Source organism: Cucurbita moschata, unplaced genomic scaffold (genome assembly GCF_002738365.1).
Source record: "Cucurbita moschata cultivar Rifu unplaced genomic scaffold, Cmos_1.0 Cmo_Scf00021, whole genome shotgun sequence".
Taxonomy (NCBI): Eukaryota; Viridiplantae; Streptophyta; class Magnoliopsida; order Cucurbitales; family Cucurbitaceae; genus Cucurbita; species Cucurbita moschata.
In genome coordinates, this window is record NW_019268537.1 from 4375038 (window position 1) to 4394480 (window position 19443).

A 19443-nucleotide genomic window follows, 5' to 3' on the forward strand; every position below is an offset into this window, starting at 1 on the left:
ATGGATGACGAGCAAGGTAGCACACACCATTTTGTCACGAGAGAGTTTTCGGAGGTAGCACCTAGACCCATGACACTGGTTTTACACCACTTAAGTAAAGCAAGCTATCTACGTCTAAGTACAGAAAAGGGTGAACCACCCCCCTCATTCCTAAAGTGGGTCAGTGAATAACTAAAGCACCGCTCAGAACTTCGAGGCAATCTAGATGCTCAGTTAGCAGTAGAGACTAGGTCTGAACTTCCTAGAGCTTAGAGTAAAATTCGTGGATATCTACTAGGTTAAGGGTTCAATGAGAGCCTACAAGTAGGTTTCATACTAAGTATTTTATAATTACCCATTTTTCCTTTCTTTTTCAGGTGATTTCAGGCTGCCAATCAAGGTGGAGGAGCGTTTGATAGCTGTGATAGTCACAGAAAGGGTCATTCTGGAGCGTCAATTCGTTTTTATATTTTGAGTCATTATGCAAGGGAGCCCACCGAGAAGCTAAGTGCCCACAAAAGGCGACACACTATGCCTTCTAAGTAAAATTTGGAATGATCTAAAAAAATATCGTTCACTCCGCGTGGGGAGTTAAAGCACTTGTTCACTTTCCATAAGAGAGTGGAAGAGATAGTGGAAAATGGTATTGTGTATGTCGAGACCTAAGTTAACCATATAGTGCCCAGGAACACCATTGTCGACTTTGGAGCCACCCACAATTTCATGATGGTGACTAAAGCAAAACGCTTGAACATCCCTTGCTATTGAGACAGAGGAATGATGAAAGTCGTCAATTCAGCAGCTTTACCACTTATAAGTTCTAAAAAGAACTCTAGTTAAGATGGGAACTTGAAATGAACGAACTAGCTTTGTAATAGTCAAGATGGATGACTTCAACATCGTGTCAGGATGGATTTCCTGCTAGAACATAAAGTTATTCTCAAGCCCCTAGCAAAATGCTTAGTAGTAACGGGGTCTAACCCGACATTCATTCAGACAATTACCCGTCAACCAAAAGGGGTGAAAATGATGATGACACTATAGTTGAGAAGGGATCTTAGCCATGATGAACCTATGCTCGTTGTCGGTGTCATAGTTTATAGGAGAGCTTGAGTGAGCTAACTCCAATAGAAACCTCGTGATCGCTGCACAAACACTGTGATGCAAGACAAGAAAGTCAGACAAAATATTTATCTCCACCTGGGCAAATAGATCACGAGATTGATTTTATGTCACTGGAGAGATCACTTGTCATAGATGGATTTTTTTTTTTTTTGTTTTATTTCCTATATTTTTTTTATAAAAATAATAACAAACAAATAAAAAGGATAAAAAAAAAAAAAGTAGTTTTTTAAAAACTTAGTGGCTAGTCCGTACATGCCGACTTCTTCGTTCTTAAGAAACTTGTTGTACAGTGTGAAAGAAGAGCTCTGTTGCGTTCCTTAACGAGGCTGCAAAGTGAGGCCTCGGAAAATGACGTCTTCTTTCAATTTGAAGATGTTAAAGCATCGGAAAAGATCATCAATGAAGTTCTGTGTACGGAAAAGGCGGAAAAAGAAGGCGTAAGTGGACCCATATGGTACTATGGAGGTCATTTTTTAATCTCTCAATGGCTTTTCCAAGTCAATTTTTAGTCTACTTTGTTTTCTTCATCAATGCGTTTGCTCTTATTTCGTCCTCACTTGTTCCCATTGTTTCTGATTCTATTAGAAGAATTCGAAGTGAGCGTTAAGAGGGTGTGAATGTTGATCGAGGTTCATATTTCCCAGTTTCATTGTTTGTGTCTCAATTTGATGCTGAGGGAGTTTGTGAGTGAAGATTTTTTCTGAAAATGGAACCAGCTGGCTCTTCAAAGATGATCAATCCTAAGAAAATACGTTTCAATGGTCTCATTGATCAGTTGTTTTCTTGGACTTTGGAAGATATATCATATGATGATTTCTATAAAGACAAGGTTCTGTTCTTGTTTTATCTTTTGATCTTCTGAATTCTGATTATTTTTTATTTTCTGGGTTCTTCTCTTTCCCTCATGTCATAAGCTGCCACTCTTTTGCCAGTTCTTTATATTGTTCTTATGATTTTGTAATGGTAACAGTGGATGCTGCACCAACTGAAAATCTAAACTAGTTTAAGAATTATATATAAAAAGTTGCATCTTCTTTTACTAACATTGTTAAAACTTGGAGGACAAAAATGAGATTGTGGGATGTGGTTCAGTGTTCATTAAATTCCTAAATTCTATGGCCATAAAATCAGTTGTATGTTTTTATTTGAGGTCATAAAATCAAGGTTCCGTAGCTAAAATGCTACTATTATTAGTTTATCGACTTCAATCTTTCAATACTCGTTTTATGAGATCAATGCATGTATTGACAAGCTGGCTTGCGAGCTAGTTCTGTTTACTTCATTAAACGTGTAAGCTTCGTTAGATGGTGCATGATCTATTACTCGTTATAGCAAATTGAAGTAGCCTTTTCATTCCTGTAAAATCTTTGGTTTCATCTGTTGAAATAAGTCAAATTACCATAGCTGATGGGTGCCTATTTTTTTCTTGAGTTCAAAATTGCAGGTGCAAAATATTCCAGAATCGTTTAAATCCGTTCATCAATATCTTGCGTCTTATCTCTTTCCTTTGTTAGAAGAAACAAGAGCAGAACTGTCTTCAAGTTTGAAGGCAATTCATAGAGCTCCTTTTGCTAAGCTGATCTCTGTTGAGGAACGAAAATCTAGCGGCAAATTGTTACTAAATGTCGACGTTGATACTTGGAGAAATGCAACAAACAATAGTAAGAAGGAGCCTTATAGAACATTGCCTTGGGATATCTTTCTCATACTGGATGATAAGCCGGAAAATGTTATGAATTTGCAATGCTCAACAAGGACCTGGGCTTTTGCTTGGGTTCAAAACGTCACTGACAGTGGATGCTCTACTCATCTGAAACTTAATGTATCCAAAAATATCGGTGGTGAACAGGGCATGACAAAAGAATTCTTTATTGTTTTTCTGATGAATGTCACAACCAACGTGAGAATATGGAATTGTTTACACTTTTCTGAAGACATGAAGATTATCAAGCATGTGCTTAGCAAAAATTCAATGGTAAGAACTTTTCCTGAATTAAGATGTTCACTTATTACCTCATTAGCTTCTGATTGGTTTGGGCCCTCGGAGCATGATACTTTTAACCAACAAAAGAATTGGAAGCTCTTGAAATATCTCCAATTGTTATGGGAACTTTTTACATTTATGTGCCTTTTACTTGGTTTTTTCATGCCCAAACTTTCTTTAAACACAATTTTGGGGAAAACGAAACTATTTCAATAAATAGCAATTAATTTGTTCATTTCTGATGTCAGGGTGATGAAATCTGTAACAAATGCTCTTTGTCTAATAATGTTGTCTGTGCTGAAAAGTTGGGGGCAAGCTTATCTTCTGTGTTGAATGATTCTCAAAAAGAAGCTGTGCTATGTTGTGTCTGCAAGACACTTTGTGACCATAAACCTTCGGTGGAGCTTATATGGGGTCCACCTGGTACAGGAAAAACTAAAACTATCAGTTTCTTGCTGTGGTCAATTTTGGAAATGAAACAAAGAGTTCTTGCCTGTGCACCAACAAATGTGGCTATTACAGAGTTGGCCTCTCGAGTTGTAAAGTTGTTGAGAGAATCATCCAAAGAAGATGGTGTGCTATGCTCTTTGGGAGACGTGCTCATATTTGGGAATAAGGATCGGCTGAAAATTAGTTCTGAACTCGAAGAAATATATTTAGATTATCGTGTTGGCAAGCTTCTCGAGTGTTTTGGACAATCTGGTTGGAAGTGTCATATTACTTCTCTGATAAAACTTCTTGAAAGTAGCAATTCTGAGTATCACATCTTTTTGGAGTCTAATGTAAACACGAGCAGAAGTGACAAGAAGAAAGGTGATAATGGGGTTGAGGTCTCTTCATTCCTTGGGTTCATAAGGGAAAAATTCAAAACTACCGCTTTGGCAGTCCGTGGTTGTCTTCAAACTTTGATAACACATATTCCCAAACAATTCATCCTGGAGCATAACTTTCATAATATAGAGATCCTTCTGAACTTGGTAGATTCATTTGGGACGCTCTTATCCCAGGACAATGTAACATCAGAGCAAATGGAGATTCTGTTTTCATGTTCAGAAGTATTTATGCGCTTCCCAAATTATTCAATGGAAGCAACCTTCTTACATTTGAGGAGCCAGTGCCTCTCAATTCTCAGATTTCTTCAGGCTTCTCTGGATCAACTTCAACTTCCAAGAACAGCAAACAAAAAATCTGTGAAACAGTTTTGTTTCCAGAGGGCCTCTCTGATTCTTTGCACTGCTTCCAGTTCATTCCAATTGAAATCCATGAAAATGGACCCAGTTAACTTGTTAATCATTGATGAAGCTGCACAGCTGAAGGAATGTGAATCGATTGTACCATTGCAGCTTCCCGGATTAAAGCATGCTATTCTTATTGGTGATGAGCGCCAATTACCAGCAGTAGTTAGTAGCCAGGTATGCTCAATTGATCGTCTATATTGACATTCCAATATAGTTTGTCATTGAAATCACACATAATATCTAATCTTCTCTTTATTAGGTTTGTGATGCAGCTGGATACGGTAGAAGTCTTTTTGAACGGCTGAGTTTATTAGGACATTCAAAGCATTTGCTCAACACACAATACAGAATGCATCCATCAATAAGCTGCTTTCCAAATTCCAAATTTTACAGTAATCAAATTCTAGATGCTCCTCTTGTCAAGGATAAAGTACACAAGAAGCGTTATATTTCAAGTCCAATGTTTGGTCCGTATACTTTCATAAATGTTTCTGTTGGGAAAGAAGAAGGGGATGATGATGGACACAGCAAGAAGAATACTGTTGAGGTAGCTGTTGTGATCAAAATAATTGAAAAACTTTACAAAGGTATGTTGATACAATTGAGACATCAGGTTTAGCATGCTTGGTAAATTGATTATTTATTAATTTATCTAAAATCACTTTTTCAATTTACTCTAATTTACAGAATCCTCTAGATAACAGCTTTCTTAAAAATTTGTCATGTTCTCTAACGAAGTTTTTGAAATTCCAATTCTTTCCTTGTCTATGCTTTTTTTCCCAAGTCAAACAAAATAATTTGCCTTTTAAATCATGTAAATTTTAAATAATTAACTTATAATAAATGCAATATTAAATATTAATATAGAATTATCTGAATGATATATCTACTATGGTTATTATAGCAAAATCCTAAGATTCATGGACGTGGATATGTCAGGGACTCCTTTTTATTTATTATTATTATTATTATTTTTTATGGAATCTGTGTACATATTGATATATTAAGAATTCGATACAGACAAAAACATGTAAATCTACTGTAAACACAAAAGATATTTTTGACTAAAAAATTGTTTTTTAGCGTGTTGGATACATGTCTGGAGCCTAGAGTTCGTGCTTCCTAGGAAAAACCACAACAATATTAGTATTGATTTATCAAGCTTTTTTAGGTTTAAAATTGAAATTTAATAAACACTAATTTATCTCATATTACAACTGATTTTTCTAAAAGCACATTTGCCCACAAATATTTTGAAACAACTTCAATCCCAAACTAAGCCATAATCTCCTATGTTTTTAGTGCTATATGCAAGGGTTTTCATCTATAATATTGCTTTATAATTTGTACATTTTCAATTTTAACCAGTTATTCATTTAGGGTGTTACACTACTATTTATATGATCAGAATTGTAACCTAATGATAGGGATGTGCTTAAGTTCAAGCTCTCATGAATTTGAATATTTCATTCTGAATTGTGGTTCATCCAAAGGCATTGCGTTCATGTGTTGGTGAAATAGATGCAATTTTACTATTTGTTTTAAAGAAAGAAAGAAAGAAAAAAGGGAAATTGTGAGGCCTTGGAAAGTGGTGTGATCCATTGTTAGGTTTAATTCCTCTTTTTGCGTGTTCTCTAAGATCTTTTATAATTTTCCAATTTTGTTTGATTAGTTCATATTGATTTTTTTTTTTTTTTGTACAGTTAGTATGGTCTTTGTCTTAGCTCCTTTTGTTGGATTTTATTTTTAATAGTCAAAGGTCACAAGAGCAATAATGCTTCTTGTTGATGATGCAAAATTGTTGTGGATATTGTCGTCTTAACGATATTGAAAATTGCACTGGCATCATTGATACTGAGAAACTGAAAAAAGTGCTTACAACTTGGCTCTTTCCTGAAAGTATCAAATCCAGGAAATCTTCTTAGGGTTTAGGGCTTTTTCTACTTGATGGATTTTTCAAATAAATATATTTCTTAGTTTATTGCTTGCAATAACTACTTAGAAATCTTCTTTATGCTCTTTCGGATAGGTTTTGGATTTTCAGTAGATCCTTTGTTCTAGATGATTTTATTTATTTATTATTATTATTTCATAATTTCTCTTGCTTTCACTCATCAATGATGTGGGTTTCCTTCATACGCAGCATGGAGGAAAGCCAAGACAAGGCTCAACGTTGGTGTAATCTCTTTCTACGCTGCACAAGTTTCAGCAATTCAGAGCAGGCTTGGACATAAATATGAGAAGAGTGATAATTTTACTGTAAAAGTAAAGTCTGTGGATGGTTTCCAAGGTGGTGAAGAGGATGTGATCATATTAACTACTGTCAGATCCAACAGGAGAAACAATATTGGGTTCATCTCCAATTCACAGAGAATCAATGTTGCTTTAACAAGAGCTAGGTATTTTATCCTCCATGTATGTATTGGTAATATTTAATTTCTTTTTACTTGTTACATTTTAAAATCTTTGTTCTTTATAGACACTGTCTGTGGATTGTGGGAGATGCAACAACATTGGGAAATAGTAATTCTGAATGGGAATCTGTAGTTTCTAATGCCAAGGATCGTCAATGTTATTTTAATGCTGAGGAAGACAAAGACTTGGCAGATGCTATAATAGAGGTCAAGAAAGTGCTCCTTGAGCTCGATGATTTACTCAACAAGGATAGTGTACTATTTAAACTTGTCCAGTGGAAGGTATGTTTCTTCTAATACTCTATGTCATTGTTTAAGATAACTTCGTTGCTAAATATTGATATGTATGTTCTTTCAAATTCAAATTGATTTTTCATGTGCTTAAACGAAGTATCTTCTGGTAATCTCAGGTGCTTCTAAGTGATTCTTTTAGGGCATCATTCCAGAAATTGGTCTCGATCAACCAAAAGAAGTCGATTATTGTTCTTTTGCTGAGGCTTGCCTGTGGCTGGCGCCCAGAAGCTAACAGCGTCTCCAATACCAAATGTTCTAACATAATAAGTTTTAAAGTTGAAGGTCTGTTCATAGTGTACTCATTGGATATTGAGAAGGATTCAAAGTACAAACAAGTTCTGAAGATATGGGATATCAAACCTTTGGCGGATGTAAAAGTACTAGTTGAATGCCTTTCCAACATACATGAGTTGTATACTGATGACTTTCTAAATCTTTGTAAAGCAAAGTCTCATAAAGGGTACATCCTTATCTTTTCATTTTAAATGTGAACAGCGTGAAAAAGATTTTCCATTCAGTTACTTACCAATTGGATGATGTTGGCCGCACATAATTTTCTGTTATATGGCTCCAGGGATCTTGAGCTTCCAATCACATGGAGTGCTTCTCTTGATGTTGTTATGTATAAGGATCACATGAAAGCTGAGCTCGATGCCATTTTAAGTTTGCAAGCTGACAGTGATGACATTAAGAATAGCACTCTGAAAAAGAATTTGCTGCAGATGAAGTTTCAATCTTTATCCTATCTAAAAGCAAAGTACTTGCTTTCAAGACATGATAGTAAAGAATTGGATCTCCCATGTCAAGTGGAAGATGAACAATTGGAGATAATTCTTTTTCCTACCAGTGCCTTCATAATGGGAAGGCCTGATTCAGGAAAAACTGCAGCTTTGACAATGAAACTGTTTATGAGAGAACAACAGCAGCAGATCCATTCCGCGGGATGTAGTCAGGTAACGATAGAAAATGCAGAAGTAGGTTATAGAAATGATGGTGGTGAGGCATGCAAAAAGATTGATAGGATTGTCCTGCGTCAGCTTTTCATCACAGCCTCTCTTAAACACTGCCAAGCTGTAAAGGAGCACCTTTCGTACTTGAAAAGGTTTGTGATAAATTTCTGGTACTTGTCTTAGAGTCATACCTTTCTTGAAAAATGCATTAGAGAAGGAGATTAGATCTTCCCTCTTCTTTGTATTTAATTCACCACAAAGTACGGTCTCATATTGTTTCTTGAGCTATCTCAAATTATGTTTCTGACATATTCTAATTTTACCATCACCAAATCATGCTTTATATGTTTAACCCATAATAGAAGGTTTCTTCAATATGCAGAATTTCCACGGGTGGGAACCTTTTAGAAGAGAACCAAAAATTTAACAAAGTTGGCGCGATGGATATGGATGATGCTCAAGATCTCTTGGATGTTCCAAATAGCTTTGATGGTATTCCATTCAGCTCATATCCTCTCGTGATAACATTTCGAAAGTTCTTGATAATGGTTGATAGAACTGTGGGAGATTCATTCTTGGTTAGATTCCTGAAACAATGGAAACTTAGTTGTGGCAAGCCCAGAGATCCATTATCAACTGCTGCCTATAATTTTATAGTATCAAAAGAAGTAACTGTTAAAAATTTTGCTTCATCTTACTGGTCCTATTTTGATGGCCGTCTAACCAACAACCTCGATGCTGTTGTGGTTTTCAATGAAATCATTTCCCAGATAAAAGGTGGTTTAGGAGCAAAGGAAACTCCTGATGGTAGACTTAGTAAGCTAGACTATACTCGACTTGCAAAGGGTCGGTCTACATTAAGCAGGAAGCAAAGAGAAAGAATTTATGATATATTTTTAGACTATGAAAGGATGAAGAATGAAAAAGGGGAATATGATTTGGCTGATCTAGTCATTGATCTTCATCATCGGTTGAAATGTTCTCAATATACAGGTGACCAAATGGATTATGTCTACGTGGATGAAGTACAAGCTCTTACTATGATGGAAATTGCTCTTTTGAAATACCTGTGTGGAAATGTCAGTTCAGGCTTTGTATTTTCAAGTAATACAGCTCAAACGATTGCCAAGGGTATTGACTTCAGGTTCCACGACATAAGATTTCTGTTCTACAAGGAATTCATATCAAGAGTAAAAGCTGATGAAAAAGACATTGGCGCAGGGTTATTGAAAATCCCTGACATTCTTCATATGAATCAGAATTGTCATACACAACCTAAAATTCTGCAATTAGCTAGTAGTGTTACAGATCTTCTTTTTCGTTTCTTTCCTCACTGTATTGATATACTGTGCCCTGAAACAAGCGAAATGAGTTCTGGTAATTTTGAAACTCCAGTTCTTCTTGAGAATGGCAAAGGACAAAATATGATGACACTATTATTTGGAGGGACAGGAAATATACCTGCAGATACTCGAGAATTTGGAGCAAAACAGGTCATCCTGGTTCGAGATGAGCATGCCAGGGATGGGATCTCTAATCTTGTACGGAATCAAGCAATTGTCCTCACAATTATGGAGTGTCAGTCCTTGGAGTTTCAGGTGAGTATTAGTTCTTATTTTGAATTCTAATAAATTTTCTAAGAAGTCACTGTCACTCATAGCCGTTCTTTTGATTTTTGAATTGATGATATATCTGGCTTCTTAGAGTTGTCTCAAGTTTGGATGATTTATCACCTCAGGCATTTCAAAACCTGAAAACTCAGGTTATAAAATCTACTCCATATAAGTGTCATAGGTAAGTTCTGTTTTCGCTATAGTCAATCAATTGCACAAGATGAATGGGATCGAGATTGGAGTAACTTTATTAGTTATTGAGACAGTTACCTTTTTTTCAGGATAGAATCTATGTTTTACCAAATTTATCGTCGAACTTTGTGTCACGTTTGTATATTGAAGTTCTTTTTTTTCTCCTTTTCGTTTTAGGATGTTCTGCTGTACAATTTTTTCAACTCATCACCTCTGGGACATCAGTGGAGCGTCATATATCAATACATGATCGAGCAAGACATGCTTGAAATGGCTCCCAATTCTCCAAACTTCAATCAACCAGTACATATGGACTTATGTTGGGAATTAAAGTTACTACATATAGCAATTACACGTTCTAGGCAAAGATTATGGATTTATGAAGACAACCAGGAGTTTCCCAATCCGATTGTTGACTATTGGAAAAAACTATGTTATATTCAAGTCAAGACATTGGATTACTCGATCATACAAGCAATGAAGGCCCCAAGTACGAAAGAGGAGTGGAGCTCGCTGGGGCTTGAGGTATGATAAAATTTTCCAGCTTGCATGATAAATAAAGTTGAATTACTGGTTACAAATATCCTCTTGAATATTCTAATAATTATAAATACCCTTCATATGGAATCTAGGTTTTTGTTATAGAACTAGGATTGGATCTAATAATCTTGCCAACTAACAACACCCATAATACTCTAATCTAAAAATCTCAAAATGAATTTGAAAATCAATTCAAGGAAATTAAAAACTGGATAACCTTTTGGTCTAATATCTTGTGACATGGAAGATCCTTCTTTGTTTGAGATATGAATCACGGCACATGCAAGATTGACCAAATAAGCTTGAATGAGTCTAAGAATGTATCCGAAAATACATAGAATTATAAATAAACGAGCACTTGGCTTCAAGCTTCAAGAAGCAATTTTCATTACATTTTAAATCTAATTTGAAAAGACAACTCATGTGATTGTGAGACAGAGGGTTGGAAGTTGGAAGAAATCGATTAGGAGATACCTTGCACATTTAGAGGTAAAGTAGTTTAGGGATTGGTTGAGCTTGCTGAAGGACGCTGCTTTTAAACGGGAGGAAGACAAACTCTTTGAAGGAGGGTTAGAGTCTTTAGCTTCTTCGGTAGAAATTTTATTTTGCTCGATGACAATTGGAAAAGTAATCTCCATGTCACCACTACTAATACTCACCTAGGAATCCTTATTGATTCCACTTCATTCTCGGGGAAATCTGCCGTGTTGATTCCCCTTCTGTTGAATTTATAACTTCTTTTGAAAGATGATTATCAACAAAAGTAGGAGATGAATTGATGGCCAAAGGAAGTGAAATGGCTCAAAAACCTTCTCATTTGGAGCACTATTCCCAGGGATCCTGACCTGAAGGTTCCAAATTGAGTGCATTTTTAGTCAGGACTTTTCCATGTATTGTATCAGATGAGGAAGTATTGAAAGAGGCTGAAGACTTTTTCCTAGCATAATAAGAAGTGAGAGTTTTGTGTATAAACATATTGGATTAATTTATATGAATTTGGAAATACTTTTAGCTACGTTGAACTGTCCTTTTCTATCTACATGGACAAATACATATACTATTGGTCTGTTGGGATGTTGAAATGTTAGCTAATCATAGATTCTATCCTCATGTCTGTTGCAAGTTCATCTTTTGTGTTAGCTAAAACTTTTCATCTTTTGTGCTTCCTTTTTATACATTGTGGCAGTTCTTTTGTGAGGGTGTTTATGTGGCAGCATCTCTGTGCTTTGAAAGAGCTGACGACAGACTTCGAAGAGAATGGGCCAGAGCTGCTTCTCTTCGTGCAACTGCTTGCATATTGGATGGTTCAAATCCTCAAATGGCTCGTAATGCCCTTCAGGAAGCTGCTGAAATTTATATTTCTATGGATCGTGCTGAGGTTGCTGCTAAGTGCTTCATTGAGTTAAAAGAATATCAAACAGCAGGTACGTAACTTCAATCTTGTTTAAGTCTAAGACTGTTCAAGGATCATACTTAGGAATCCAATAGGACTAGATGGCAAGGAAGGGATAATATGATGATTAGTAAGATAGTTTGTTTGAGAATATTTATTAAAAATAGAGAGACACAGCACTAGTGGGTTCCTTAACTTGGCCTTATTTTTATATTATTTTCCTGTCTCACTTTCACTTCTGTTGCATAAATATCATTGTTTTTATTTGACCTCTTTTTTATCAACAAAAAGTATTATTTTTCTTTATGTTTTTTATCTTTTCATTTCTCTTGCTTTTAAGTATATGATGTGTGCCCATCTTGAATATCTTGTTAATGTCTCAATTATTTGATGTAGCTTATATATATTCAAAAAAATGTGGAGAAGCAAAGTTAGAAGATGCTGGTGATTGTTATATGTTGGCTGAATGCTACGAATTAGCGGCTGAGGCATATTCAAGGGGTAGATTCTTCTTAAAGTTCTTGAATGTCTGCACTGTTGCAAATCTTTTTGACATGGGGTTGCAAGTGATCTGCAGCTGGAGGAAACATTGTGATCATGATGATGATCTGATTGAAAAATGTCTAGATTTCAAAGAGATCTGGCATGTGTTTCTGCAGAAAGGCGCCCTGCACTATCATCAACTTCAAGATTTTCGTTCCATTTTAAAGTTTGTTGACATCTTCGACTCCATGGATGAAAAATGTTCATTCCTTAGGACTTTAGGTCTCTCTGAGAAAATATTGTTGCTTGAGAAAGACGTAGAAGAGGATACTAATATCATAATGAAGAAAGAGGGTATTTTACTTGAGATTCACCGTTTAGAGAAGGCTGGAAATTTGAAAGATGCGTCATTGCTCTTATTGCAACATGTGCTTTTCAGTTCTTTGTGGGGATGTTCAAAAAAAGGTTGGCCACTTCAGTTATTTAAGAGAAAGGAGAAACTTTTAACCAGAGCAAAGATACTGGCAATGAATGAGTCAGACAGCTTCTATGATTATGTTACTACTGAAGCCAATATCTTATCAAATCAGACAAGAACACTGTTTGAGATGGAGCAGAATTGGAGTTCCTCCCACAGGCATGGAAATCTCAGAGGTGAAATTCTGTCTGCTTGGAGAATTCTTGATGCTCATCTTTCTTCTGGCACCTCCAAATATATATGGGAAAATAAAATAGTGACAAGTTTAAGAGAACATGTGGAGCAAACAATTTCCCATAACCGGGTTTCAGTTCAGACACTGGTTTACTTTTGGAACTTCTGGAAAGAAAATATGATGAGCATATTAGAGTATCTGCAACTTCCTGAAAGCCAAATCAACAGTGATTATGCAAGCTATGAACAATTCTGTCTAGATTACTTGGGTGTAAGGAAGCAGTTAAATTATGGGAACAGTATTTACCATTTAGTTGACCCTGAAGCTGAATGGGCTAGGACAGTATCTTTTGAAGGCAACGAAAATTTTGTTACCATCAATTCTCGAGAGTTTGTTGCAGCTGCACAGAGTTATTGGTTATCAGAAATATCTTCTGTTGGGTTGAAAATTTTATCCAAATTAAAAAATCTCCATATGCTCTCTGTCAATAGCTCTCTCTCATTTTATTTTCAAGCTTTCACTGCCGTTCATCTTTTTCAAATGGCTAAGTTCCTCACAGAAGACGATTATATCAAGTCATCCATGGACTACAAAAACCAGACAACAATTTTTGACTCAGGGTATCTTTCCATCCAGTTTTTAAGACTACACCAGACTCCAAATGTAGATCTGGCCAATGAGATTGAAGCTGTACATGACAACTCACAATCTTATCTCGTGAGTTGTGCACTCCACTTCCATAAAATACAAGATAGCATCACGATGTTAAAGTTTGTCAGGGACTTTTATTCTATGGATTCAAAACGTTCATTCTTGAAGTCTTTCAACTACTTCAATGAACTCTTGTCCCTAGAAATGGAAGCAGGAAACTTTTCAGAGGCTTTGGCTATTGCAGTGTCACAAGGCAACCTTCTTCTTGAAATTGATTTGCTAGAGAAGACAGGAAACTATAAAGAGGCATCCTTGCTTCTTTTCTTCTATATATATGCAAACTCATTGTGGACTTCTGGAAGCAAAGGTTGGCCATTAAAGGAGTTCAAGCACAAGCAGAAATTATTAGAGAAAACGATGTCCATTGCAAAACGTGATTCAAAATCATTTTATGACATGATTTCTGTAGAGGCTAATATCTTATCAGGGAAAGTAAGTGGTTTGGATGAGATGGAACAGAGTCTAACTGCTTCTAAGGGCCATAAAAATTTCAGAGGTATAATTCTTTCTGTTTGGAAGATTTTAGATGCTCATCTTAAACTAGATGTGTCAAATTACATGCGGGAAAATGTGACAGAGGATGATCTAGAAATGCATTCAAAAGAATCAATCTCCAAAAATCAGGTGTCTTTTGGAACACTGGTTTATTTCTGGAATCTCTGGAAGGATAGTGTCAATGGCATACTTGATCATCTATGTTCTATGGACATTGAAGATGTTCATGGTTACTGTGAGAGTCAACAGGATTTTTGTTTGTTTCACTTTGGTGTAAGGAGGCAATACAGTAATCATGAAACACTGTACTTTTTGCTTAATCCTGATGCTGATTGGGCAACAGAAGTGGTCAATGGATCCCTGCACAGGAATGGTGGCTTAATCGGCATTGCTGCGTGCCAGTTTACATCTGCTGGCTGGAGATATTGGAGTTCAGAAGTGCTTTCGGTTGGAATAAAGGTCTTGGAAAAATTAAAGGCCCTTTATTCATTCTCTGCCACTGCCTTTAATGCCTCTGAATTATGTCAAAGTATGATAGCCATTAATTTCTGTGAAGTTGAGAATTTTCTCAAGAATTCCCAGTTTCTAAAATTTGCAACCGGAACATTGGTGCAAAATTTTACCAGTGTTAGGCTGCAGTTCGTCTTGTGCTGCAAAGATCATCTGGACCAAGGTAGTTTAGTAGGTAATATTCATGATTTGGAAGATTTGAAGTTTACTTTTTTAAGAAAATGTGCACTTCACTATCATAGGCTTCAAGACACGAGAACTATGATGAAATTTGTTAAAACCTTTCATTCCATGGATTCCAAACGTTTATTTTTGAAATCTGTGGCCTGCTTTGATGAGCTGATATCACTGGAAGTAGTATCAGGAAGTTTTATGGAGGCTGCTGTCATTGCAAGGCAGAAAGGGGATCTTCTCCTCGAAGTTGATTTGTTAGAGAAGGCTGGCCAACTTGAAGAAGCTGTGGAACTGATTCTCTTCTATGTTCTAGCAAACTCTCTATGGACAACCCAAAGCAAAGGATGGCCCTTGAAGCAGTTTAAACAAAAGGAGAAACTTCTATCAAAAGCAAAATCAATTGCAAAGCTCAATTCTGATGTGTTCCACAGAAATGTTTGTTTAGAGACTGATATACTATCTGATGGAATATATAGCTTGTTAGACATAAAACATCACTTGAGCAGTTCCCGGGAAAATAAGAACATCTGTGGTGAGATATTATCAGCTCGACGCATTCTTGATGCTCACCTTTGTTCAAACACCTCTTCATATGACTTGGAAGATGTCATAGTGAGTGATCCCTTGAGACATGCAGAGGATAAAATCTCTCAGAGCCAGGTTTCCATTGAAACCCTTTCCCACTTTTGGAAGCTCTGGAAGGATCATATCTTAGGCGTCATTAAATATCTCGAGTCACTTGGTACCAAGAATGTTGATGACTTCATAATTTATGAGGGGTTCTGTTTGAAATACTTGGGTGTGAGGAAGCAGTTTGACGATCAGAACACTTATCAGTTATTTACTGATGCTGATTGGATGATGCATATTAGCCATCACTCTGTTCAGAGAGATGGAAAGCTGATGAGCATGGATGTTCAACAGTTCGCTCTTGCTGCTAGAAGTTATTGGAACACAGAGTTACTTTCAATTGGTATGAAAGTTTTGGAATGTTTAAGCAACAGCTACAGGTTCTCTGTCATTCATTCCTTATCTAAATTTCGTCGAAGTTCTATTGCCATTGGTGTCTTTGAGATTGCAAATTTTCTGTTGTCATACAACCTTGCCAAATTGCCTGATGATGACAAGAAGCTGCATAATTATCTTGAATCATATGCTGATCATTTCTTTGATAATGTGTTTGGTCTTTGTTGGACTGAACCAATGACTGAAAATATGATTACTTTAAGAGAAACTGAGCTTTCTTGTAGTGTCACTGAAGCAGTCATATTGAAAATAATTGGTTCAAAGAGTCAATTATCATATGAACAAATTGGAAAGGTCGTGATGGCACTCTTAGGTTCTGGTAAGCTAACTTCTGGAGTGTATGATAAGATTGCTGGAAAATGCAGTATGAAGTTACAGTGGAAGGCAGTAATTGATGGATTAAATTCACAAACTTCAGAAAGTTCAGTGGCTGGAAAAGTTGTTGAGGCTTCTGGAGAAGGTGGTCTGATCAACCAGTTGCACGAGGCTTTGATGCTTACTTTTGTTAACTGGAAGAAAGAGTTCGATTATATGTCACCTGATTGTTTCTTGTATATAGTCGAGCGTCAATTTGTTTTGATATCGATGTCTCAAGGATGCTTCTATACCACTCGATCTTCATTCATTGAGTGGCTTGTCTGCGAGGAGTGGTCTGGCAAGCATGGACAAAGCATGGTGAGTACTGAAATGTCTTCTGAACCCTTGTTTGACTCTATAGCAAAAATGGTTCATGAGCTTCTCTTCAATAACTGTGGTGCAAGGGAATGGATAAAGAGATCCAACATCAACTCAAAAGAATACTATCCCATTTTTCTGTTGCGACTTGTCATCATTATGTGTTTACTTTCTGCCAATTTGGGGAAGTATTATAACATGCTGTATGATTTTATTCGCAAACCTGATATGCATTCACAATTACCTGAGGCCTTCTCTAAGCTCTTTATGCAAAGAAAGAAGCAGAACCTTCATTTCCTGAATCATATGGCAGAAGCAGCTTGGAAGATTAGGAATCCTCTAGTCAAAGTATGTTTCAAAGGTGTATGCAACAAACCTGTAGCTCCAGCAGCCATTTCCCTTAGAATGAAGAAAATTGGCAAGAAGGATGATATATGGAAACTTCTTTTTGCAAAGAATCTCATGGATGATCACAATTGTGGATCTATTTCTCCTTCTGGCAGCAAGAAAGCTGAGCCTATCAATGGTTCAACTCTATTGAACGCTAAAACCTCACAAGTTCTGCATAATGCTAATGAGGATGAAAACAGAGATGCAGTAGAAATTATGATCAAAACAAACTCGAACACAATTTCTGATTTGATTAAATCAGAAAAACATACTCAGGTGGTGAATCCAAAGAGCAGGAAGTCTAATGCCTTAAAGAAGGTAACATCTTTTATTTGAATGCTATCTGCCGTTTTGTTTTTCCTATTATTTTTGCCTTTAAGCTGTATCTTTTTCTTAAATATTTTTTCAGATGAAGTTGAAGAAAAAAGTTCATTGTATAAATACTTCAGTGCCCAAATCTAGTAAGAAAGGCTCTTTTGACAGAGAGACCGAACTTTTTCGAGTGAAAAGCATACTTGATGAACTGAAGATGTCTCCTGCAGTTCGTATGAGGTGAGTTTCATCTATAGCTCATCATCATCAAGAGAGGCTTATCTGTTAATGAATAAATTTAATTCATCGAGTACACATGGACAGATTTTGAAAAGGAAGTTCATTGGATACATGTTGGAGTTAGATTCACTGTAATGATTAGTACATATATAAGGTAGATTCATTATTTAAGATTTAGTACATGAATGACCATGGAGGATGTTCCGAAAGGCTTATATAAGAACCATCGTAGTCAAATATGCTCATTTTCCTGTGCATTAGACTAGAATAATAGATGCTCCGAATCTGATACCTGTGTTTCATGTTGTTTGCCTGTTATTTTCAGTGATCCTAAACTTGTTACATCTATTGAAAGACTTTTAAGAAAGTTGGAGTGCGGAAAACGAGAGAAAAACACTTGGAACATGGATGGAAATACAAGCCAGAGCGCCAAGCTTTCATCTGCTTCCAGAAGGGAGAGAGCAAAAGAAAGGAAGGGCAAAGAGAGTGACAAGATGAGTGTTGAAAATAAGATGCTGACAGCCAAAGGATCTTCACAAGTGTTGAATTTTCAGCCTAAGATCGAGCTGGAAACGACATCTCATACGAAGACTAAGGATAAGAAGATAATTGCTCAAGGGTCTTCACAAGTGTTGCAGTTTCAACCTAAGCTCAAGACAGTGTACAAGGAAACCACATCTCAAAATGGTATGAAAACCGAGGATATGATGAAAGTGGCCCATGTCATGTCACCTGCTGAAGGATCTTCTCCAGGGTTGAAGTTCCAACCTAAGCTCGAGTTGGTTAGGAAGGAACCAACATCCCAAAATGATCCAAAGACCAAAGATAAGATGAAAGTTGCTGAGCACATGTTAACAGCTGAAGGGGCTTCACAAGGCTTGAAGTTTCAACCTAAGCTCGATTTGGTAAAGAAGGAACCAACATCCCAAAGTGATACAAAGACAAAGCATAAGATGAAAGTGGCCGATAACATGTCAACAGCTAAAGGATCTTCACAAGGATTGCATTTTCAACCAAAGAATGATGCAGTTTGCAAGGAGAAAGCATCACAAAACAATTTGAAGACGGGGGATAAGATGAAAGTTGCACATGTCCATGGCATGTCAACAGCTAAAGGCTCTTCAAACAAGTTTCAATTTAAGCCAAAGGTTGTGTCTGCTGCCAAAAAGGAAATTGCAACCCAGAATGATGGGAAGACTGAGAAAGACACGAAGAACGTTGTCAACAAAGCAGAGTCCGGACAAAAGTTGCAAGGCAAGCAGAATCTCAAATATGAACAAAAAGAAACAAGCTTGAGTGATTCGAAGGTGAAGAAGAAGGATAAGATGAAATTGTTCAATAACTTGTCAGAAGCTAAAGAGTCATCACAGCCGTTGCAACTTGAACAGAAAAAGTTAAAACAAAGGGATATCAAAGCTGAGAAGGGTAAATAGAGTGGCAAGATCACAAGTCCATAGCCAAAGCACACTGAGACTAACAGAAAATGGTATGAAATTCGAACATTGAAGAGCCCTTAAATAGACGAGTCTTTTCAAGTGCACAATCTTACAAAACTACAAGTCAAGTTTCAGCAAGGAAGATTTTGGGCCCCAACGACGATCGGTACTTATTCTTATTCCGTTTCTTGTTCTTGTATATATATATATATATATTTACACGTGTACATATGTGAGAACTTTGATTCTATAATATATATAATGCATATAGATCAAATGGCTTTGATATTGGCGAAGTAAACTCTTTATTATTGATGTAGGGGGTTAGAGAATGGCTTAGTTAAGAAGAAAATGGCTCAGGTTATCTTGTACAAGTAATGAGACCAGTGCATAATTTCTCCTTTAGTGTATGAAAGCTATCTGTCTTTGGTTGTCGCTAATTGAATTTCCCCTTCTTTAAACATTCAATCATTGGTACAGCAAAAGAGTTTGAAAATTTGAATAATCTTCTTGTGGAAAGAGGCCAAGACCAAATTCAACAACCGATTTCTGCATACGTACCGGTGTCACTTATACTAAAAGTTCGTAATTTAAATTATATGAAAATCACTTATAC

General features: G+C 36.4%; 1 protein-coding gene across 2 annotated transcripts; it reads left to right on the top strand.

Annotated features, from left to right (window-relative positions):
- Positions 1-1548: 1548 nt before the first annotated feature.
- LOC111458260 lies at positions 1549-19123 on the top strand. 2 transcript variants are annotated; one of them, XM_023100784.1, is made up of 14 exons: positions 1549-1569; positions 2549-3079; positions 3337-4500; positions 4586-4913; positions 6470-6725; positions 6806-7022; positions 7151-7494; positions 7609-8136; positions 8367-9582; positions 9967-10314; positions 11516-11753; positions 12119-17157; positions 17249-17391; positions 17717-19123. In XM_023100784.1, exons 1-14 carry the CDS (start codon positions 1564-1566, stop codon positions 18822-18824), a joined length of 11466 nt encoding a protein of 3821 aa, XP_022956552.1. In that variant the 5' UTR covers positions 1549-1563; the 3' UTR covers positions 18825-19123. The 2 variants fall into 2 exon arrangements, with proteins under 2 accessions (XP_022956552.1, XP_022956551.1); XM_023100783.1 differs by lacking the exon at positions 1549-1569 and adding an exon at positions 1588-1933.
- Positions 19124-19443: the final 320 nt, after the last annotated feature.